Raw genomic sequence first — 24,354 nt, 5'->3', positions numbered from 1 at the left:
ATATTGGTGCAATTAAATTTTTAATTGCATTACATGAGGTTTGTTTGTGGCACAAACTCTCCCGTAGACAATTAAAACAATATAGATAGTTGCTGCATTTGCAGAGTATAGACAAAAGCTCTTTTCTATCCTCTGCAGTTACACAGCTAGCACAGGGAATTCATTTCGCTAACCAAGTGCAGCTCCAGAGCTGTGCTGACATAGGGATCTATGCAGGTGCAAAAACAAGAGGATAAATATATATAAGCAACAATAATGTCCAGCATCATTAGAAACAGACTCCAATGAAAACTAAATGCTTGCCAAATGGAAAAACAAATGCATTTTAAAGCATCTGATAAATTATTGCAGGCAGGGAGGAAAATAAAACTATTAAAATGTAATTCGGAATGTAATTAAAATGTACATTGTTGCAGACTACCAGTGCTAAATTGAGTAATTTAACTAAGGAAGCAAGTAAAGATGATGGATTTTTTTGTGGCATTCTCCCTTCAGTCTAAACATTAAGAAGTTCTTCTCTCAGTTACATTGATGCAATATGGAATACATATATTTAGCTAGCATTCCACAGGCAAAAAGCAACAACACCATGAAGCCAACCCACACCGTATTAATTGGATTACGATGCCTCATTATTTTCACATAAAGTATATTTTGGCATGCTTTTAGAAAACAATCTAGGGTAATCTCTTCACATCTCGCTCTGAAAAGCTGGTAGTTGCTAGAGCAAGTTCTCCAATAATATTAATATATAGAACAGGGCCTCTCAGCCATATTAACTCTTGCAATGTCAGGGGAAATACCCTCTTTAACACCTGCCTCTTCTTGCCATTACTCTGACCTCAATAGTGTGACCCATTTGATTCAGTGGCCTACTTCAGGCAATGATAACTCATTTTTTAAAAGCCAAGAGGAGGTAAAGTAAAGGTAAAGGACCCCATGGCAGTTAAGTCCAGTCGAAATCGACTATGGGGTTGCGGCGCTCATCTTGCTTCAGGGTGAGGGAGCCAGCATTTGTCCTTCAGACAACTTCTTTGTCATGTGGCCAGCATGACTAAACTGCTTCTGGTGCAACAGGACACTGTGACAAGTGCCAGAGTGCATGGAAACACTGTTTACCTTCCCGCCACAGTGGTACCTATTTATCTACTTGCGCTGGTCTGCTTTCGAACTGCTAGGTTGGCAGAAGCTGGGAGAGAGCAATGGGAGCTCACCCCGTCATGGGAACTCGAGCCACCAACCCTCCGATCAGCAAGCCCAAGAGGCTCAGTGGTTTAGACCACAGCGCCACCCGCTCCCATCCTTTTGCTCCTCCCTCCACAGCCTAATTAACTCTAGTTCCTTCTTTAATCAGAAAGACTAGTTCCAAAGCTGGTAACAATGGTTTTCTGGTAAGACTTTGGTTTGTTAGGGACGTCATGATTTAATCATGGCTCATGTGAACAGAGCTGTATCCTGTTCCTTTGCTCCGACAAAATGATCATTCGTACATTGGCTCGTTGAGATATTATAATCTAAAGCGAGCCACAGAGAGCCATTGCAAAGGTAAATGAATGTGTACATGAAACCACCATAAATTGATCACCACAGCCCATTTCCATCAGCAGTCCATTAAATCATAACTACATTTACAAGACCGTTCGTGGTTATTTTTAAAACATTTGCTCATTATGAACATCAAGGATACTTTAAAAATATAGCAATAACTATCTTTGAAGTCATGTTCATTCAGGGAATGAGAAAGTATTTTGGCACGGTTCCCAGAGCACTGCAGAGTTAGTTGGTGTGTAAGACATTGTCCCATGGGGAGAAATTGTAAGGCTGAATCACTGTGTTTTAATTCTTAGCCATTGTTCTTGCATGGTCAAGGGGACACATGGCAGTAGTGCTCCTATTTATTACTTACTGCTATAGCCATTGGCAGTGAGCCCATTTCCATTAGTCATCAATACTCAATGCTTTTAAGCTGTTATTTTAAGTCGAGTACCAACTTAACCAAACAATGAGTCTATACCAAGCCTCAACTGTAAATGGCCAAAGTGGATGGTCACTGACTTGCTCAAAGAGATCTTTGAACAATTTAAGGCCACGTCATTAAACTATGGAATTTGCAATCACAAGGTGATGTGATGGCATTTAAAGATAACTTTTAAAAGGGGGTATTAGAGTAATCAGTGACAGATACATCTATCAATGGCTGCTAGTCATGGTAGCTATATACTACCTCTGGGAAAGTTAGCTACTGTTGGAGGATGGATGGCAACTAATGGATTGAGGTTGAATCCTGACAAGACAAAAGTACTGTTTTGGGGGGGCAGGGGGCAGGCAGTTCTCTGGTCCTGAACTGTGCTCCTGAAGGAGCAGGTGCACAGCCTGGGAGTCATTTTGGACTCACAGCTATCCATGCAGGCGCAGGTCAATTCTGTGTCCAGGGCAGCTGTCTACCAGCTCCATCTGGTATGCAGGCTGAGACTCTATCTACCACAGTGTCTCACCAGAGTGCTGCATGCTCTAGTTATCTCCCGCTTGGACTACTGCAATGCGCTCTATATGGGGCTACCTTTGAAGGTGACCCAGAAACTACAACTAATCCAGAATGTGGCAGCTAGACTGGTGACTGGGAGTGGCTGCTGAGACCACATAACACCGGTCTTGAAAGACCTACATTGGCTCCCAGTACGTTTCCAAGCACAATTCAAAATGTTGGTGCTGAACTTTAAAGCCCTAAACGGCCTCAGTCCAGTATATCTGAAGGAGCGTCTCCACCCCCATCGTTCAGCCCGGACACTGAGGTCCTTCTGGCGGTTCCCTCACTGCAAGAAGTGAGGTTACAGGAAACCAGGCAGAGGGCCTTCTTGGTAGTGGTGCCCACCCTGTGGAACGCCCTCCCATCAGATGTCAAATAAATCAACAACTATCTGACATTTAGAAGACATCTGAAGGCAGCCCTGTTCAGGGAAGTTTTTAATGACTGATGTTTTAATGTATTTTTAATCTTTTGTTGGAAGCCGCCCAGAGTGGCTGGGCCAGATGGGCGGGGTATAAATAATCAATTATTATTATTATCTATGTGAGAAGGAGGGTGCTGGATGAAATAGGGTTTGGTGTCATCCAGAAAGCATGTGTTATGTCCAGTACAGAAAACTATTGTGATGACATAAAATACATTAAATACTGAAACATTTCTGATTAGCTAGGAACATATTTCTTATATAAGGCTCGCTTATGAAACCCATTTCTTGATTTTGGAAAAGTAGCAGTTCTAGTCTGCTGTGCTGTGGATTTTATTAAAGTGTAAAGTGAAGAAGGAAAAAAAAGAGAGCAATGCTTTTGACTGACTGTAACTCTCTCAGAAATCTTAAGTAGAAAGCAAAAAACAACAAAGCCTCAAAACACTTCTGAAAAATAGGGAAGTGTCATAATATAATAAATTTGCTGCTACGTTTGGTTAAAACCTTCAGCAACACAAAAGCCTGTGTAGTTTTTTCTTCTTAAGACAACATCTTCTGAACTAGGTGAACAAGATGTTATACTATATTTCCGTCTAACAGAAAATTGAGGTGGCTGAATCCTGATAGGTTAGGAAGGGCCAGTGAGAAATAAGAGGGGAGTAATTAGAAAGTTTGGATAATGACACGCAGAAGTACAAAGCATTTTTTAAAACCCAGAAACCCAATTAGGACTGAACATTCTTAGCAGCACCCAGAAGCCATGAATTACTAAGTGTCAGCTGGAAAAGGAGATCAGAAATGGAGAAACTTGAACTTTCCAGCTTGAACCCCTTAATTTATAGTATGCTGGAGAAAAGCATGGTTAGCTTGCTCTGAATCTGAACAGAGGCACTTTACTGGCGTTTGATGGTGCACTGCGAAATTTTGGTGCAGATTCCATTTATTCCAAATAGTGCAGGAACCATAACTGAACATGAGCCACAACTGATAAAGTAAAACTCTACAGTTGTTCTTTCTTGACACATTTATTTCTGAAGAAAGATAGTATTTCTGAAGAAAGAAAACTGCCTTTTGCTGTTTTAGATGTCAGTGGGACATAGGGATGCGGGTGGCACTGTGGGTTAAACCACAGAGCCTAGGGCTTGCCGATCAGAAGGTCGGCGGTTCGAATCCCCGCAACGGGGTGAGCTCCCGTTGTTCGGTCCCAGCTCCTGCCCACCTAGCAGTTCGAAAGCACATCAAGTGCAAGTAGATAAATAGGTACCGCTCCGGCGGAAAGGTAAATGGCATTTCCATGCACTGCTCTGGTTCGCCAGAAGCAGCTTAGTCATGCTGGCCACATGACCCGGAAGCTGTACGCCCGCTCCCTCAGCCAATAAAGCGAGATGAGCGCCACAACCCCAGAGTCAGCCACGACTGGACCTAATGGTCAGGGGTCCCTTTACCTTTTTATACTGCGCATATCAACATACCTACACACCTACCCCACGGACACCCACCAAGTGACTTGACTTCCAGCCCTTCTTGTTACGCTACTTTGCTTTTCCAACTAGCTTATACGCATTTCATTATTTCTTTAATCGCTTCTTCTATCTTGACTTTACTCTCCTTTCACTCTAATCATTTTCTGGATTCACTCAATATCTGTCAGAAATTCTACTTTTTCCACATAAATTTTGATGTATTCCTTAAAGATAATGGTCTGGGGTCCCTTTACCTTTACCTAGGACATAGGACATAGGACCAGACATATTATTTCATTTTAATTTTCTTTCCAAATTTGTTGAGAGCCCAACCAAGCAGTGTTTTCGAGCCTTAAAAAGAGTGGTGTTTTACCTGAAGCACACACTGCATTACAGGTTACATTTTAGGGCGCACAATGACACAGGTTTTGATATCTCTTGTGCCACATCTCACACATCTAAGCAATTCAAATATAAAGGTGTGTCCAGTTTTGTTTACAGATACAATGAATGCCCATTTGAGTGGAAATCACGCAGACAGAACATAATTTGTCTGTCAGCCACAGAAAGCGAGCTTTGTGCATGCTCTCAAGCTATCGGAGACATAGAATGTTTTTTGCAGTTGTTTGCCGACCTAAAAATAAAAGTAAAATTCCCAGTAACCATGCCCATTGATTCCCAGAGTGGGACAGCCATTTTGACATCGGAGAGCAATACACGACGTACCAGAACATTACGGTTACGTTTGGAGTTTGCAAAACAAATGTTTAATGATAAAATAGTTAATTTTGACTACATAGCTGGACTAGAGCAAATTGCTGATGTCTTCACAAAGGCTTTGCCAACAGCTAGGCATCTTAAACATACAGGGAAAATGCTAGAAGTTTCTGCTACGCATCATTGACCAGCAGGGGGTTGCTTATTTTTCTTTATCTTAAAGTGGTCAGTAATGCTACCCAGGTTGGTTTCAGAGGTGTATGCTTGCAGTTTGACCTGCTTAGCTGCACACCTGTGGTCACTCGACTTTTTGCCTAATTAAAAGGGGAGTTACTTTCTGCACTGGGTGCGGGAAGGGATGGGATGTGATAGGATAATTGGTTAATTGAAACTGTATTTAGTTTGACCAAATGTCTTGCAAGTTGCTGGTAAGGAGGAGTGTTGGTTTGCAGCATTTGGTGGTTCTGTTTTCAAAAATAAAACTTAAGAAAAGATATTGTGGACAGGTTTTTATTTCTATGCTCCATTCACTGCGCACACTCTGTGTTGATGAAGAAGTTCAACAGGAACACCAGACTACCTAATATGACTAATAAAACATTCACAAAGCCACTGTTGATATATGCTCTTCATTCATCCATTGCCTTCCTCTCTGTTTTCATCATCAAGCACAAGCACGTATAATTCAGCCTTTCTCAACCTGTGGGTCCCCAGATGTTGTTGAACTACAACTCCCATCACCCCTAGCTAGCAAGGCCAGAGCTCAGGGATGATGGGAGTTGTAGTCCAACAACATCTGGGGACCCACAGGATGAGAACCTCATTGCTCCATATGTAGATGTGATTTTGCTTCTTATTTAGAAGTGTTTTCATCTGCCCTCAAACCAATGAAGATAGCTAGAAGGCAATGCCTTTGTGGTTTAATATACATATACTGCATCCTGTAGTAGTTTGGAGAATACTGCCATCAACAGTTTTTGTCATCATCTTACTGATAAAAGCAGCATTTATACCTAACTTTGAGCTATCGATTAAATTTAAACAAGACCAATTGAAACTGGATCACTCATAGATGTTAAAGACTCCCAAATCCTGCTGATGAAGGAATTGTGCATTTGCCATTTAACTTGTTCTATCTTTTTTGCCGTGAGGGAAGGAAAGCGGAGTTTTTAGAATTCTGCCTTGCTTGGAATAACAGGAAAGGACAAAAAGTAAAAAGGGCACGGGCTCCATTTCCTCCAAGGCAGGTGAGTGAATCAATAGCAATGGAGCGGAGTGTCCATTTCACTTACTTTTTTGCCTTTTCCTGCCATGTCAGGGTAGAGAAGAGGTAAACTAATGAGCTCTGGTAATCTAATGTGATTCAGAGTTTGGGTTATCTAATCTCATTGGCTGGGATCAGAAGAGCTGCTGCATTTGGATGCTGCTTTCAGTTTTAAAAGTGCTTTGTATTTTGGAATAAAAGGCAGCTCTTCCTACAAGCCCCTTGGGAATGCAAAGTGAGTCACATGGTTCTTTGTACCTCAGTCATATTGTTTTGCACAATAGCTTCTTATTGTATTCCTATTTGCTCCTTAACCTCATCCTTTTTTCCTATGCGAAACTGAAGCTTTTAAAATCTGCAGGTTCACTCACAAAATAGATTTTCTTTGAAGTACAAATGGCAATTGCTGCTTATTAGAGGCTGCAGGTTCCTATAAATTTAGGAAAAAAACAAATCCTTAGGGTGGTATCCAATTAAGTCAAACTCAAGAGTAGACCCACTGAAAACAGTTGACAAGTTATTTACATCCATTGATATCAACTGAGTATGCCTAACATTGGCTATCATCCTTAATGAGCTTTATTCTTTTGGATAGATCATCATACACAGGAACATATACATTTTACTGGCCTTTTCTCCAGTACAGTGGACCCTCCAGATATGAACTTAATTTGTTCTGGGGCTCCATACGGACCCAGAAAAGTCCGCAACATGAGGCACCGCTTCTGCATGCACACGCGGCACAATAGAGCACTTCTGCACATACGTGACGTATGCAGAGTGCTTCTGTGCATGCATGCTCAGCGAAACTCGGAAGCAGGTAACGAAGGTAATGTAACCCGAGGGTCCACTGTACATTCCTCCAACCTGGTGCCCTCTAGAGTTCTGGTCCAAATCATATGGAGGACAAGCTGGTTGGAGGAGACTGCCTCATACGAAGTTAGTCCATTGGTCTATCCAACTCAGTAATTGTTTTTACCAACCGACTTTGCCCCAAACCCAAGATGAAGACTCAGCAACAGGTACTGGTAGGAAGGTTATATGTATTAAAACATAACAAGGAAAACATGTAAAAGTCTCAAATGCATGTATGGGCAGGTAAAACTTAACAAGCAGTTATCAAATATGCTGCCTGAGGCTGTGGGCCAGACCACACTAGATGAATGCCATCACCCAAGCTAGTATGATGGAAGTCAAATAATAATAATGATAATAATAATGGTAATAATAATAATAATAATAATAATAATAATAATAATAATAATACAATTTATTTATTCCCTGCCCTCCCCGGCCAGAGGGTGGCTCAGGGCAGCTAACACCTGTAAAATTACAGTAAAAGCATAATAGAGGGGGGGAAATACAGGTTAAAATGCAATTTAAAATGCACCCACATTTTAAAAGTAGCCCATAGATCAAAACTATAAGGGAAGGGAAACATAAGGGTCAGACTGAGTCCAAACCAAAGGCCAGGTGGAACAGCTCTGTCTTGCAGGCCCTGTGGAAAGATGAGTAGGATTGTTCTTTTATTTAAAATGCATCTCTGGGTTATTTGTGGGGCATAGGAATTCATTCATTTTTTCTCCCAAAATATAATCCAGCCCCCCACAAGGTCTGAGGGACAGTGGACTGGCTCCTGCTCAAAAAGTTTGCTGACCCCTGGCATAGTGTGTGGGCCCAGTTTTTGTGTCAGCGTCACGTGGATAGGTTATGTATATATGTATGTATGTATGTATGTATGTATGTATGTATGTATTTTGGTGGTGTGAGAGGTTGGAGAGCCCAGAACATGGTTGGTTGCATTCGGTTGATTGCAGTGAGGTGTGTGTGTGTGTGTGTGTGTGTGTGTAGGGGAGGGGGGGTTGTTGGGTCAAATTAGTCATATCAATTTGTATGCTCTCGGGGGTGTGTGTGAGTGTTTGGTCATTGTCTTGTTGGGCTGAATATGTAATAAAGGGGAGCCACATCGGGGTGAAGGCGTCCTCTTTTGTTTGTCCCTGTACTAATTTCATTTTTTTTGGTTGGCTTTTCTAGTAGAGCTTTTGCCCATACATTTTGGTATGGGGTCCGTCTTCACTCCTGATAGGTCCCTCCAGTGTCTAATTATGGCACTCCTAGCTGCTGAGAATAAGTGGGTTCTGAGTTCTTTGTAATGTGATTGCGCATTGTTGTCTCGGAAGATATTTAATAGAGCCAGTTCTGGAGTTTCTTCTAATACAGCTTCTGTTATTTTGCAGATCTCTTGTAGGACTGATGAATATGTAATGTCTTGTTATGTTTTTATATATGTTGGAAGCTGCCCAGAGCAGCTGGGGCAACCCAGTCAAATGGGTAGGGTATAAATAATAGAATTATTATGGAATAGGGCGTCCCTATTTTCACCAGAAAAATGTTGGCGGGTATGTTGTAAGCTGGTATAGATCCTGTGGAGTAAAGGCAGGGCCAAGCTAGATGTGATGGGGGCATTTTCCAATGCCTAAATATGGAACCAACCCATTCGGTAAGAAAAAAAAGGTAAGAAAGAAAGGGCAAGGGGGAACCACAGTACATGCCCCCTCCTTCTCTGACTAGTGGCTTATCTCACCCATGGCTCTGCTTTTCAGTCCCAAATGCGCATCTGCCAGGGACGCGGACTTATAAAAAATATTGGGGGGGGGGGCCGGGAAAGCTCATGAATAATAAATAAGCTCATGAATATGCAAATAAAGTGGTGCCGCCTCCTCGTGAGCAAATAGGGGAGAGCGTGCTGCGCCTATTAATCAGCTCCGGAGCGGAAATTGGGTGGAGCTTTTGCTCGGGAGGGAGGGCAGGAGGCATGCAGACCGACCCTGTGCATTTTGGGCTGGGGGAGGGGCGGCGATGGTGCTCTGCTGGAGGGGCGCCGGAGATTATTGGGGGGGCGGAGCCCCCCAAAACGAATTTTTGAGGGGGCTCGGGCCCCCTCAAGCCCCATGGAGTCGGCGCCTATGGCCTCTGCCTTGGGTAGAAGAGCTGTGGGTAACTAGGAGCTTTTCCACCCATCTACTTGTTACGTGCCTAGAGAGGTTTTTTCATTCGCCCCACTGCTTTCCCTGGGGAAAACACGCTGCTTACCACTGAATTGGAGCAAACTTCAATCCACCTAAAAACAGATTCAGCAGTAAATGGTGGGTTTCCCCTGGGGGGCGGGATGGAAGAAGTGTGGGTGAGCCGTAAGCAGCAGCAGAGGAAGCCACTTGGGCGCCTGGGGTTTCGTGCCCAGGGGCAGGGCACTCTGCGGGGCCTCTGGAGTCTGCCTGCCTCCCCCCCTCACTCAGCCTCCCTACAGCTGGGGGGGGGGAGGCAATGGGCAGACCGTTTGGGCAGCATGGAGCCTGAGCGGTCCTGAAAGATCTTCATTGGCTCCCAGTACGTTTCCGAGCACAATTCAAAGTGTTGGTGCCAACTTTTAAAGCTCTAAACGGCCTCAGTCCTGTATACCTGAAGGAGCGTCTCCACCCCCATCATCCAGCCCGGACGCTGAGGTCCAGCGCTGAGGGCCTTCTGGCAGTTCCCTCATTGCAAGAAGTGAGGTTACAGGGAACCAGGCAGAGGGCCTTCTCGGTAGTGGCACCCGCCCTGTGGAACGCCCTCCCAGCAGATGTCAAGGCAATAAACAACTATTTTACTTTGAAAAGACAACTGTTCAGGGAAGTTTTAAATGTCTGGTGCTGTATTGTTTTTAATCTTTTGTTGGAAGCCACCCAGAGTGCCTAGCTGTCAACTTTCAGATTTGAAAATAAGGGATCAGCAGCCTCCAAAATAAGGGATCAGCAGCCTCGCCTGTCCTGGGGACAGTCTACGGGATATCTAACAATCTGGGATAGCAGCGGGAAATGGTGCTGGAATAAGGGAATATCCTGCGAAAAAAGTGAAGGTTGACAGCTATGCCAGAGTGGCTGGGGAAGCCCAGCCAGATGGGCAGAGTATAAATAATAAATTATTATTATTATTATCTAAGCCACTGCGTCTCTCACAGGAGAGGTGCGTGGCTCGGGCACGCGGCAGGCCCCGCGGTGAGTGCTGCCTGGAATTTGTCACCCCCCTCAGTGATGACACCCAGGGTAGCCCACACCCACCGCACCCCCCTTGCTCTGCCCCCTGGCTCCCCTCAATTACAGTCTTGCTTTTAAAATCTTGTGTTTCCCACACTTCTCTCCGTAAGCGATTAGGGCATTTCCCTGTTGAACCGCACAGAACTGTGGCTGTCTCCTCCAGTGTTGACCTGAGCATCTCATTTGAAGTGGGACGAGGAGGGGAGGGGACTGCAAATGCTGTCGCGCCGCGTAAACAGAAAGTAGAATTCCAGCCCACAAATTCCAACCGGATCATTCTCTTTTCTCCCTGAGCATATGTCGATACGCAGCACAACAGAGCAGGGAAAGCTAAATAAATAAGTGTGACATGAGGTTTTAGTACAATAACAGCAAGGGAGGAGGCAGGGCACGTCAATTAATAATGGAGCGCAGAGTTCCTGATAGAGCCGTTCTTTAATAATGTTTAAAAGAGGTACAAGGAGCCCTGGGAGAAGCTTTAGAGATAACTGCAATGGGCATTTTGCCCAGCAGTGCCCATGAGGCACAGCTCCTCCTGCAGAATAAGTTCAAAAAGGAAATGGAAATTGCTTCCTTTGACGAGAATGGGTATCTTTTGAAGCAAGGTTTCAGCCGGCCCTGACGCAGGAATAAAGGTGGCCTGATACCCCACAATACTGAGAAAAGGAGCAGGCAAATCTCCGCTTTTTCAGAGGGGTTGTGCCTGTTGGTGATTTGATGGAGATTTAGGCTGCCACACTGAAACTTCCATAAAAGTTTGTTTGAACTAGATGGACGCTCGATGAAAATTAGCTGCTTCTTCCATACACTCGCAATGTTTCTCCTTTTTTCCAGCGTAACTATGATGACAAAAACTTCTCTGAATATAATTGCATTTGGAGGTAAGCAAAATCTAAAGAAAAGAAGAAAAAAAAACCAGTTCATGTTATATGTTAAAATGAACAACCCTGTAATGAAAAGAGAATTACAGTGGTACCTTGGTTTGCATACGTCTTGGCTTGCATACTTTTTGAATTACAAACACGTTTAACCCAGAAGTGCATGTCCCAGTTTGCAAACTTTTTTTGGATTACAACCCTTTTTTTGGGGGGGGGATTACGAACAATTTTTTTGAGGAAGCCCCATTGGCAAATGCGCGCCTTGGGTTACAACCTGTTTTGGTTTACAAACAGACCTCTGGAACGGATTATGAGTGTAAACCAAGGTACCACTGTACTAAATTGTGGTGGGAAATCAAATTGCAGGTAAATAGCAGTATGAGGTTACATATTTTGACTGGTTCGTATCTTATAAGGAAGTGCCGTTTATAAATATTTAAATAAATAACTACAGTGGGAACATATTTAAACAGTTGTCATAATGATTAGAGTGTCAGCCTGGGAGACCTAGGAGTTCAAACCCCACTTGGCTATGAAACTCACTGGGTGGCCGTGGGCCAGTCATTATCGCTTAGCCTAAACTATCTCACAGGGTTGTCATGAGAAATAAATGGCAAGAGAGAGAGCCATGTGCACTACCTTGTGCTCTTTGGAAGAACTGAGGGATAAAAGTACATTGAAACAAATAAATGTATCTTAACAGTATCTTTGCCAGAGTTCTAGTCTCAAAAATCTCAGGTTTATTTTTTTATCTTGCCTAGCCTAGAAGGGCTGATTCCAGGTTGAGTTCGGGCTCAGCATTTTCTAAAGACAAGCAAAGGCCCAGCACCTGAACAGGATAAAGTAAGACACATTCTCTCCAACTCTGAGCACAGTACTTACTATTTAAATTCCCCTTGCCACTATTGCTTGGATAAGTTCAAGTCATTTCAGCCTAAGAAAGTTGGAGAGCGCTGCCTGTCATCTGTTTGCTTGCCCATTTTCCATTGTGTCTAATAACATCTGAGGGGAATTTGTTGTTGTTGTTGTTTAGTTGTGTCCGACTCTTCATGACCCCATGGACCAGAACACGCCAGGCACTCCTGTCTTCCACTGCCTCCAGCAGTTTGGTCAAATTCATGTTTGTAGCTTCGAGGACACTATCCAACCATCTTGTCCTCTGTCGTCCCCTTCTCTTTGTGCCCTCCATCTTTCCCAACATCAGGGTCTTTTCCAGGTAGTCTTCTCTTCTCATGAAGTGGCCAAAGTATTGGAGTCTCAGCTTCAGGATTTGTCCTTCCAGTGAGCACTTGGGGCTGATTTCCTTCAGAATGGATAGGTTTGATCTTCTTGCAGTCCATGGGACTCTCAAGAGTCTCCTCCAGCACCATAATTCAAAAGCATCAATTCTTCGGCGATCAGCCTTCTTTATGGTCCAGCTCTCACTTCCATACATCAGCTGAATCTGTGAATCTTTGAACATTAAAAGAGAGAGTGGTCCAGCCATTCGGAAAAAAAAATGTGTTTGCAGACACATTTCTCTCTCTCTCTCTCTCTGTGTATGTATGTGTGTGTGTGTGTGTGTATATATATATATATATATATATATATATATATATATATATATATGCAGGTTTTGGTGTTTTCGGGTATCTTCCCGTGTAAGAGTTGGGGTGTCTAGGCGACGTTTCGACGAGGTCTCACTCGTCATCTTCAGGCTGGTGCTTTCGGCACCAGCCTGAAGATGACGAGTGAGACCTCGTCGAAACGTCGCCTAGACACCCCAACTCTTACACGGGAAGATACCCGAAAACACCAAAACCTGCATTCCTGTACCCGTGAAAATCTACGAAAGCAAATATATATATATATATATATATATACTGTTTATTTTACTTGATGGGGCTGAGCCCTTGTTGCTCTAATAGACCATATCCTGGTAGTACCATTCCTTGATCAGCTTCCCAACACTAGTTCTGTCGGTGCAATTTATAGTTTGCACAGTTTTCCATTTCCTGTACCTGAGATGCTATGCTTGTTTTTCCATGGCAAACCATCAGTATTCAGAAGTTCAGAAGATTGTTGGATTCAGTTGAATTTGTGTGTCATTATGCAAGTGAGATTGGACATTAGTACTGACGCAGTTCCCCAGCTTGTAACCAAGATGGAATATTTCACATTTGACTGTATAAATGCAATTCCAATCATACCCTATATAGGTCATGTTCTATGGTGGAGGTTTGCACAGAAATCCCATTATTTGTGCCCTACTATTAACATATCACCCTGTGTCACAGAGTGACATTTCTTTCAGTGCATGCTCTTGATACCAGCTATCCTCATAAATGTACTGTAGCTTTCACCCTATCCATATCACGTTTCACAAGTCAGCCCGCATTTCAACTCCCAAATCGTGATAAACGGCTATGTATAGTGAATACTTATCTACTTTTAAAATTTTTCACCTATGATCCTTTTCTTTTCCTTCTTTGTTCTTTTTCCCCCTTTTTCCCGATATCTTATCTTTCATTTCACTCCTTTATTGTGAATAGCATTTTATAGAGGTATAAATAACTGTAAATATGAAAAGAGACAAAGCATTCTCTAATTTTTTTCCTTGGTTATATGTATTTTCTTTTTCTTTTGTATTTTCTTTTGTTGTAAATCTGTATGTTTTCTAATTTGTACTTAATATAAATAAATAAATAAATAAATAAATAATACCAGGCTCATTGCAAATGTTGATTACCTGCAAACCAAGGGTTCTAATCTGCAAATTCCAGCTTTCTGTTGCTGTTCATAGGAGCATAGTATATTTTTTTCACCTTCTATGATGTTTTAAATAAATGATCAGCAGGCTTGTTTGGGGCATGTGCCTTTATGCATGTCTTCATGTCCAAGGAACAGAAATAATTGGAGAGAATTCAGATCCAGATGCTAGGGAAACCATTTCCTACCGCTACCCTGACTCTCTTTTGCCAGAGAACGCTCTGCTGCCCTCCAGTATCCTAGGAGTTCAGTTCAGTTTATTGTTTTTACTGTGCAGCCATCACCAATAATGAAGTAAGGTGTTAGGTTTGCTGGTAGGAGATGTTATTAGATGATGGAGGCAGGCATTTGCAGATGTTAGCCTTTTTTCAACTGTTCAATTGGAACATTCGTGAAAGACGAAGCAAAGAGTTCTGCTTAAGGAAACGGTAAACATATGTCCTTAAGCAGAACAGGAACAGACCATTGAAAACTGTTGCCAGTTGAGAATGAACTGTTGCTACTAGAATAGAAGAACTCATGGTCTCAGTCAGTATAATGACCTATGTTCAGGGTTGATAAATAAGGCATCTCTTCATAACAAAGGGGGAGGGAGCGTGCTTCTACTATTTATCAACCTGGATGTAGTTTAAAACACTACTCATAAAACTATTTACTTCTGCTTCCATTCTATGTGTCCATAGTTTTAAGTTACTGGCAGGTGAAATACTTTTAACATTCTTCTTCTATTAAGAGAGATACATAAAGAAAACGACATTTTCACAGGAACAAGCTGCTTTTTATTACAGCCTTAAAAGTAAAAACAGCATGGCTGTAGGTGGAGAGCATTTCTTGAAAGCTATAGATAATTTGTCAGGCCAGCTGCAGCTCTTGATAGCTATTCAGCCATATCCAAACAGTTTTAAATCGCACCTGCCTTTTTTGTGTGAAAGAAGGTAACATGATAAATGTGACTGCTTCTGGTTTATACTGTATCAAAAACGGTTTGATAACCCAGATTGTTATGGCTAGCCCTAAAATCCTATTCCAAATATGAAGCTTTTATAGCTCTTCTTGTCTAGGGCGACCCACTGGTCAGCCCAGGTGGGCAGGACCAATCCAAAATTTAGAACACTTTAGTGTTTGGGTTTTCCCAGTGATGATGTATGGAAGTGAGAGCTGGACCATAAAGAAGGCTGATCGCCGAAGAATTGATGCTTTTGAATTATGGTGCTGGAGGAGGCTCTTGAGAGTCCCATGGACTGCAAGAAGATCAAACCTATCCATTCTGAAGGAAATCAGCCCTGAGTGCTCACTGGAAGGACAGATCCTGAAGCTGAGGCTCCAATACTTCGGCCACCTCATGAGAAGAGAAGACTCCCTGGAAAAGACCCTGATGTTGGGAAAGATTGAGGGCACAAGGAGAAGGGGACAACAGAGGACGAGATGGTTGGACACTGTTCTCGAAGCTACCAGTATGAGTTTGACCAAACTGTGGGAGGCAGTGGAAGACAAGAGTGCCTGGCGTGCTCTGGTCCATGGGGTCACAAAGAGTCAGACACGACTAAACAACTAAGCAACAAACGTCTGGGAAAATGCACCAAACTACAGTTCCAGTGGCAACTGCACACAAAACTAAGAGTTCCTAGGCATTGTCGTGGTTGCTCCTGACACTAGGTTTAATTTGTTACAGACAGTTTGAAGTTTCATTATTACACTAGAGTTGTTTTTTATCCTCATCATCATATTCAGGTGCTCAAAGTGCCTCTCATGCATTATCTCCCAGCTCCCAGCTAATAAAACTTGTGCGGATGGCAAATGTATAGCTAAATCACCAGGATTTGTAAGGTACAGTGGAGATTTCCAGCAAGTGAAGTTTTGTGTGCCCCTCGGGGCAACCAACTGCCAGCTACCTGACAGCATTGTTGCGACTGCGTGAGATAAGATAGCGTTACTGTTAAAGCCGAAGGATTGATTGTTAGGACTGTCATGTAAAAGTAAATGGGTTAGCGGAGTACGAATAATTTAGTCAACTGATTAAAAGAAATCCTACGCCAGGTAAAAACATTGAGGACATTAATTAAAAACTGTTGTGTGATCAAGATTTTAGTCTTTGGAAGAATTATTACTCCAAGTTTTCAAATTAAAAGATGTGCAAAAGCTTAAATCGGCAGCACATGTTCGTCGGGTAGCTGATTAAAAATCTTAGTTTTATCCATGATTATCCATGCTGATTAATTTATTAGAGTTTGTTGTTGGCCTCTTTCTTCTTTGACCACTCAGCTACTAGCTTGGTCATCCTTTGACTGTTAGTGATGCTTTCTATCACTTGTGCAGCCTCAAACACACACACACACACACACACACACACACACACACACACGTACAGGTTCTGTTGTCTAGCAATAACAATATATGTAAGGAAATAAATAAGGTGTAAATCTGTGAAGAACCCATGTGTGATGTTGCCTTCGTGAGATGTTAGACTTCAAAGTATAGAATTCATGTGAAAATTTCATTGTTGATCAAGATAAATTCACTGGAGTATGGTTTTTTTAAAAAAAGCCTTTAGCTATACTTGGCAAGCGTATTACCCATACTCGCCCGTCTCTTGGAAACATATCACAGAAATACTTTGTGAATTACAAGAAGTAGAAGACTTGGGGTGGGAAGCCTTCTAAATTGTACTTTCAAAAGGTAGGATGAGAGATGTGTGAACTACTAAAATAGGAGTGGATTTCACAGTATGCTGAGAGAAATGAGATGAGGGAAATATGTTTGAAGCAGGCAGAAGAGTGGATGTAGAACAAAAAGCAATGCTTGGTGGGTATGGCTGTAGCCATTGGAGGTCCTCTTCAGAGCCCAGCCCATCAGAGATATACTAGACGCCTACCTGAATTTTCAGCTCTCTCTCTCTTTCTAAAGACCATCCTTTTTGCTTTGGGAGGAATGGTGGGGGTCATTCTATCAAGAAGTTCAGTACGAAGTTACCTTTTCCACTTAAGCTGCCTGTGCAAAATGAAAAGCCTGGGTGACCCTTCTGAATGGTGTGGGGGAACGTCATGAAGAGAGAGGGGTGCCATTAAGTGAGAGAAGAGAACTGGCAAAAATCAGCTGCAGGCACCTTACATAAGCAGGATACAGGCACCATACGGTCTCTGTGTAGTGCCACCACTACTGAAGACGTGCTTTACCCAGTCACATGTTGCCTTTAATTCAAAGAGCAAAGTCACCAAAAATAGTTGAGGGAAGGAAGGAAGGCAGAGAGAGGGAGGGAGGAGTAGCCAATGTTGCTTAAGACAGAGTTGGGATTCAAGATGATCTTAATGAATTGGAGAACTGGGTCCATACTAAGAAAATGAATTTCATTAGGAACAAATGTAAGGTTCTATACTTAGGCAGGAAGAACCAGCTGCATCAATATAAGATGGGGGGTATCTGGCTTACCATAGTACATGTGAAAAGCACCTAGGGGTCTTAGTAGACCACAAGTTTAATATGAGTCATCAAGAGTGCGGGGGGGGGGGAGCTAACGATATTCTAGGCTGCATCAACAGAAGTATAGTTTCCAGGTCGAGGGAAGTAATAGTCGCACTCTATTCTGCCTTGATCAGAGCACACCTGGAGTACTGTGTGGGCACCACAGTTTAAGAAGGATATTAACAAGCTGGAATGTGTGCCAAAGAGGGCGACCAAGTTGATCAAGGGTCTGGAAACCAAGCCTTATGAGGAATGGTTGAGGGAATTGGGAATGTTTAGCCTGGTAAACAGAAGACTGAGAGCTAATATGATAGCCATCTTGAAGTAACTAAAGGGCTGTCACATGGAGAGTGGAGCAAGCTTGTTTTCTCCTGCTCTGGAGGGTGGGACCCAAGCCAATTGCTTCAAGGTAGAAGAAAGGAGATTCCAACGAAACATCAAGAAGAACCTTTTGACAGGAAGAGCTTATTCGACAGTGGAACAGACTCCCATGAGAGGTGGTGGACTCTCCTTCCTTGAAGGTTTATAAGCAGAGGTTAGGTAGTCATCTGTCATGTATGATCTAGTAGAGATGCATTGCAGTGGGTTGGACTAGATGTCCTTTGGGACCCCTTCCAAATCCATGATTCTGTGATTCTATACCATGCATAGTTTGCTTTTTGGTGGACATGGTGTATTGGGTGCTGCTAAGCACTTGCAAAATATGTAGTTTATCCGCATTGGCATTACCAGTCAAGTGCATGTTTGCCTTTGAAGAGCTCATCTTTTTAATTTAGCAAAAGTGTGTATGATTGATGAAACATGGCTTTTAATGTTTGTCTTCTATAAATGCAAAAGCTACACTGAGATATTCATTTTAGATATATCAGGCACGTCCAACTCCCAAGAGACTGTGATCTACTCCCACTATTTAAAAAAACTGGCAATGATCTACCCAAGATGGTGGCTAAATGCCCAAAATGCTGAGCTTTTCTTGAGGGGGGGGGGAGGCCACAATTTCTTGGGGGGGGGGAGTGATCACTTTCTGTCATCCTGCAATCTACCTGCAACGGCCCAGTAATCTACCTGTGATGGCCCAGTGATCTACCAGTAGATCACGATCAACCCATTGGACATCCCTGAGATATATCATTGAGACACTGTAAAGTGGCATGCGTACAACTTCCTGGGTACCAGATCTTGCATCTGAAGATGATATTTGCGCCCCTTGTGAATTAACATGCAACACACGAGGTCACTGAACTAGAATGCACTTTGTAAAGCACAGTCAGGATACTTTGCTGTGCCTCAGAGAATATGGTTGTCCAAGCATCTGTGCCATTTTGCATATCGTAAGGTGCAGGGAAGCAGAACCTCTGAGCAAAACTCTGATTCTGTTTTGAACATGGTGATTTCCAAATTATTCTCATTTGCATTCTTCATAGCTGAAATTAACTGTCAGTCCTATTTAGAACAGTAAAGAATTTAATTTGTATTGCCCTACCCCAAGCTCACAATTAATTTCACAAAGCCAATAATAGCCTACACTGTGATGATAGTTTCTATCACCTTTGCAGCCATCGCAATTTCTAACTGAGTTTATTTAATGCTGATTAGTTTCATTTCCTTCTGTCGCTCAAAACTTAAAACTCTAATATGGATTTGTAGATAGAACAAATGTTGTATGGATGGAGAGATGCTACTTGATAGGCCTGATATCAATATATATTGGTAACTTTTCAGCATTTTATTTGTTCATGGCAGGGCGGATTTGATTAAAATCAAATTGATTTAAATCACAATTTAAATCACTAGTCAGTCAGACTTGATTTAAATCATTTTTTTTTTAACAGAAAGACTAATTCTTGCTGGTATCATCTTAATATTGACAACCAGATGAAGGTTTCATTTTTGGAATAATAAATTTTCAGAGTAGTTTTTACAGTTATATCAAAAATTACTGATTTTGTTATACTATTAGAAATACATAGACAGATAATGATGAAATTATTGTGAGGTTTAATAAGTTAACTGTTTAACTTATTAAACTGTTTAACCTCAGTAACAATTTAAACAATTTATTTAACTAAAACAATAACATTATAGCATATGTATCCATGTTTGCTAACTGATGTGTTTAAACAGTTTTTTTTTTTAAAAAAACTTAGAGTTTTAGCACACAAATCATTTTCTGATGAATAGCCTTTGGACTATAATGTAACTTAAATAGAAGACTGTCTTTAGAAAGATTCCCCCCAAAGCATTTTATTTTAAAAATCCAATTTAAAATTTAAAAAATCTGATTTAAATAAAAAAATATTATTTTTTTAAAAAACATTAATTTTTATCCACCCTGGTTCATGGTTTATTCTTCTTGTTAGTTGAAAATTCTATGTGAGGTTGTACTATTTCTGACTGCAGTTGAGTCTTTAAAGGATTGGATTTTTTTTCCATACATGGAGTGGGGGCAATCCACCCACATAAGAAAATGAGCTTGTCTGGGAATATGGCTTGAGCAGAGTTTTACCTCCTCAGTTAACGATAACATGTTGATATGCCTTGACACAGTGTGTGTGTTTCTTAAAGCCCAAATAATGAAAATGCTGGAATTTCCCCCAACAAGATTTCAGCTTACCCTGTAGACTGCTTCTGAATGAGACATCAGTAACATTCTTACCAGCTTGTAGACGGCCTATAGTTAAACAGGAAGCTATGCTTCCATAGTTCCACAGCCTGCTTCAATAAATGGTCAGGGAAAATAATATTCTGCTCAAGAAAACAGATGAAATTATAGGGGAAATGGAAAGTTATTTCCTTATGTTTATCCCTACTTCTAGAGACTCGGTTCCTCCTCCATATGGCTTTTATCTCACTCCCAGCTCATGAATAAAAGCGCTTTTGGGACCCATCTATGCTAATACTTGTTAACTAGATTGTACCTGTTTATGGGTATTTATTTGGATGAAGATTTGGTAACAGGTTGCCCTGTTTGAACTGGGAGCATTGTGCTTCAGCCCTTGATTCCTGTGCCACTGAGTTTGATGACCAGGGGATGGAAGTAAAGGCAGTACCAGGCAGAATTCTATTCCCACATTCCCACTACCTCTTGCTCCTGCTGGTCAACAGTTGATGACAAAACTAGACCCCATCCTGACGAGTAGGGATGCGGGAGAAATTCGATTCAGTTCACATTTACAGGCAAATTTACTTTATTTGCACTTTCCGTAACAATACAAGAACTGAAGCACAGCCATTCTTCTTCAAATTTTGCAACGAAGTATACCAACCCACCGGTGTGTATGAATATGCACACACCAGAGTACAGTGTGCACATATAAGTGGGGGGGGGGACATACAAAATGCATTGTTTTGGGGAAAATTGCTTGGGGAAAGTGTGTATATTAAGACAATATTGCATACGAATGTTTGTAAAGTCGTACCTAGGATCCTGAACGCCTTGCGAGTCAAACGTTTTGGCTTATGAACGCCGCAAACCTGGAATATGTTCCGGTTTGCAAACGTTCTTTGGAACCCGAACGTCCGACATGGGTTCTGTGGCTTCCGATTGGCTACAGGAGTTTCCTGCAGCCAATCGGAAGCCGCACCTTGGTTTCTGAACATTTTGGAAGTCGAATGGACTTCCGGAACGGATTCCGTTTGACTTCAGAGGTACAACTGTATTAGGAGAAATCTGCAAGAAAATGCTAATGAATTTATATGAGACCATCTTTTTTTTATAAAAAAAATGCAAACTAATGTGAAAATACGGTTAACTTAAAACTGGGGGGGGGGGGAGAGAGAGAGAAATGAAGCAAAACTGAAATGGACACATTTACCCATCCCTGCTGCATAGCCAGGTGTCCTACTTTACAGACGACAGTCCTCCTTTTTGAAGGGATATCATAGGTTAGTCTTCTGTTTAAAGGTGTTCACTGTCTGAAGAGGTGTCTGGTCCAAGTCTGAATTAAAGATAAAGAATCCTAAGAAGGGAGAGCAGGAGGGGCCTTGAAGCTACTCATCAACAGTTAGCACCCGGACAGCAGACTGAACAGAAACACAGGTCACCCGGTCACAGTCTACGCTACTATGGTGAGATGCCCTGTATTTCTATTTAAAGTTTTAGTAGTTATTTCCAAATAAGTGTCTATACATAAAAATCAACACATGGAATTTTTATGCAAGTATGTGTCCTCTTTTGCCCTCCTCTGTGTTGACTCATTTCCTCTCTTTTGGTAATGCATAACTGGCATTCTGTGCCATGTTCTTGCAGGCCGCAAGATACCGTATTTTTCGCTCTATAAGACGCACCAGACCACAAGACGCACCTAGTTTTTGGAGGAGGAAAACAAGAAAAAAAAATATTCTGAATCCCAGAAGCCAGAACAGCAAGAGGGATCGCTGCGCAGCGAAAGCAGCAATCCCTCTTGCTGTTCTGGCTTCTGGGATATCTGCGCAGCCTGCATTTGCTCCATAAGACGCACACACATTTCCCCTTACTTTTTAGGAGGGAAAATGTGAATCTTATAGAGCAAAAAATACAGTATACTGCTTTCCTGTAGGGCTTACCCACACATACCTTTTGCTCCGCTGTTTGCAGACACAGGTCCACACTTTAAAGCTCCATCCCTGAGTGCCTTTTTTCCCCTCTGGAGTTTTCCTCACAAAACCCGGTTCTTAAGGCTGAATTGGAGCAAACAGCACTTTGGGTTTTCAGTGTTTATAGAAATTACAGAGGAAACGTAAGTGTTCATAAGCACTTACTCTGGGCAATGAATTGCTGAGCTAGCAGGCTATTCCTGAGTTGCCAGACAATGTGAGCTACCTGTTTGCCCCAGGCATTTGCTAGCCCTTGAACATGATCTCCTGTCACTTTGGACATGTGTTAAGAAGGAGATTTCAAAGGGACTTAGCAGTATTGAATCAGGTATACATATATCTGTGTTTGCACCTGCATCCAGTATGCATGAAAATCACCGTTGCAATTGCATTATACATTTTTCGTTAATGTGATGCATCCCAGGTTTTGAAGAAAATTGTGTTTATTTCCTTGCAAAAGTTAAATAAAAAGACTTAAGGAATTCCCGTGAAGAAACTCCCACATCCTCTGTATATGAAGGGAAACATCAGCGAAAGAACCTTATTACAAGTGTAGTCCTGTTTTTACATGCTCCTTTGAAGTTACTGCAAGATAAACAAATAAAAACAACCTCCTCAGGTATTTTTTTGCTGCTGAGTTTTCTTTGTCTTGCTTTAATTTTGGGAACCTACAACAACTTTGCATTATGACTCATTTTTCTAAGGAGAATTGGACATAATGGCTAGAAGAGGGAGAGAAATGATTTAGCTTATGTATTAGTATGACTAGTCTCCTGTTCTTTTCTTTTTATTACAGACACAGTAGCTATTGCGAACTTGTTTCTAAAGCTTGATCTGTTCTATAAGGACAGATGACATTGTAACAGTTTGTGATAACATTGCTTTCTGAAGTTGTTGCTGAATCTGAATAGCTGAATGTTTCACTGCAGTCTGGGTTATTTGCCATAAATGCAACTCCCAGCACAGAGAAAAGATGACCTCTGGCAAAACAATGGGTTTGTTGGAAGATTTCTCCCCACCTTCCCTTTGGAGGCAGCCCAGGAAATTCCAGGTGTCAGAATTTTTGGCTCATTGCGCTGCCAGGTTTTAACAAAAGTCCCAAGAGTAGAATGGGCAGAATGTTGCTGTTCAAGAAATTTACAAATTAATTATATATATATATATATATATATATATATATATATATATATATATATATGCACATGCACTTTTATGAACCTTTTTAATGTTATAAAAGAGAGAGACTCTTGTTATTATCTGCTTACTATTTGTGTATAAATATTGTGTAAGAATACTGGATTGAATGGAGCGAAGAAGGCATGCGGTTGGATTGTAAAATATGAAAATTGGCATCGCTGCTGCAATATTGTAGGCATAACCCCATCTCTTGCATTCTCCATCCCATGAAAATCTCCCCTCCTTTTCAGATGGTGTAGCATAACATCCGCACTGATGCTAATCATAGCTAGCGTTATCCAGGATTGCCTTTACTCTGGATTTGCAAGCTAGGAATAAAGTTTATTATCTTGTGAAAGTTTCTCTCAAGATATGATCTCCCCTGTTGATTGTCTTCATTCTGTAAGTCCATGGCAATGAGTAAGATAGTTATTATGACTATAGCCCTGAAATCATAGCATTTATGCACATAGACCTAGTCTAGCTGTGGAAATTGGTTTTTTGAAAGAAGAAGGCCGAAACTGTTTACTAGATAAGAGCAGTTAACTTGTAGGAATCAGGTGCTGCTAATACATTGTGCTTTGGACTTTAAGACAGTAGTCTGGTTTGCGCTGCATACTTGCCAAACCACTGTTTAGTGTGAACCCACAGGCTCTAGGAGAGAATGTTGCAGCTGTGTGGCTGCTCCCTGGCCTTTCCACTGCCACACAGTGCCAAGGGATGGCCTGAGTTAGTTTGTCGTCTGAACCCAGGGTCATGGTTTAGCTCTACCAGACAAACCACAAGCCATAAACCATAAGCTGAACCTTGGTTGCAACTAATCCAGAATGTGGCAGCTAGACTGGTGACTGGGAGCGGCCGGCAAGACCACATAACACCACTCTTGAAAGACCTACATTGGCTCCCAGTACGTTTCCAAGCACAATTCAAAGTGTTGGTGCTGACCTTTAAAGCCCTAAATGACCTCGGCCCAGTATACCTGAAGGAGCGTCTCCACCTCCATCGTTCTACCCAGACACTGAGGTCCAGTGCTGAGGGCCTTCTGGCGGT

The 24,354-nt window shown here is 41.9% G+C and overlaps 1 protein-coding gene across 11 annotated transcripts in view; it reads left to right on the top strand.

Moving 5' to 3' along the window:
* Positions 1-24,354, top strand: part of TAFA5 (TAFA chemokine like family member 5) — a 350,020-nt gene that overhangs the window by 310,375 nt on the left and 15,291 nt on the right. For 5 of the 11 annotated variants that reach the window (XR_014012543.1, XR_014012544.1, XR_014012546.1 and 2 more), the window contains 2 exons: positions 11,303-11,349; positions 21,458-21,621. The exons of 2 other annotated variants lie outside the window; for them this stretch is intronic. Coding sequence is in view for 2 of the 9 variants with exons in the window: in XM_081211863.1 (XP_081067989.1) it covers positions 11,303-11,349 (47 nt within the window). In the remaining 7 variants the exon portion in view is untranslated. The remainder of the gene's footprint in view (positions 1-11,302; positions 11,350-21,457; positions 21,622-24,354) is intronic. 4 more of the 11 variants (XR_014012545.1, XR_014012547.1, XM_081211863.1 and 1 more) reach the window with 2 other exon arrangements.

Source organism: Podarcis bocagei, assembly GCF_964188305.1.
Source record: "Podarcis bocagei genome assembly, chromosome: 10".
NCBI classification, from domain to species: domain Eukaryota; kingdom Metazoa; phylum Chordata; class Lepidosauria; order Squamata; family Lacertidae; genus Podarcis; species Podarcis bocagei.
The sequence above is the reverse complement of the archived record's forward strand: the minus strand, read 5'-3'. Positions and strand labels throughout refer to the sequence as shown.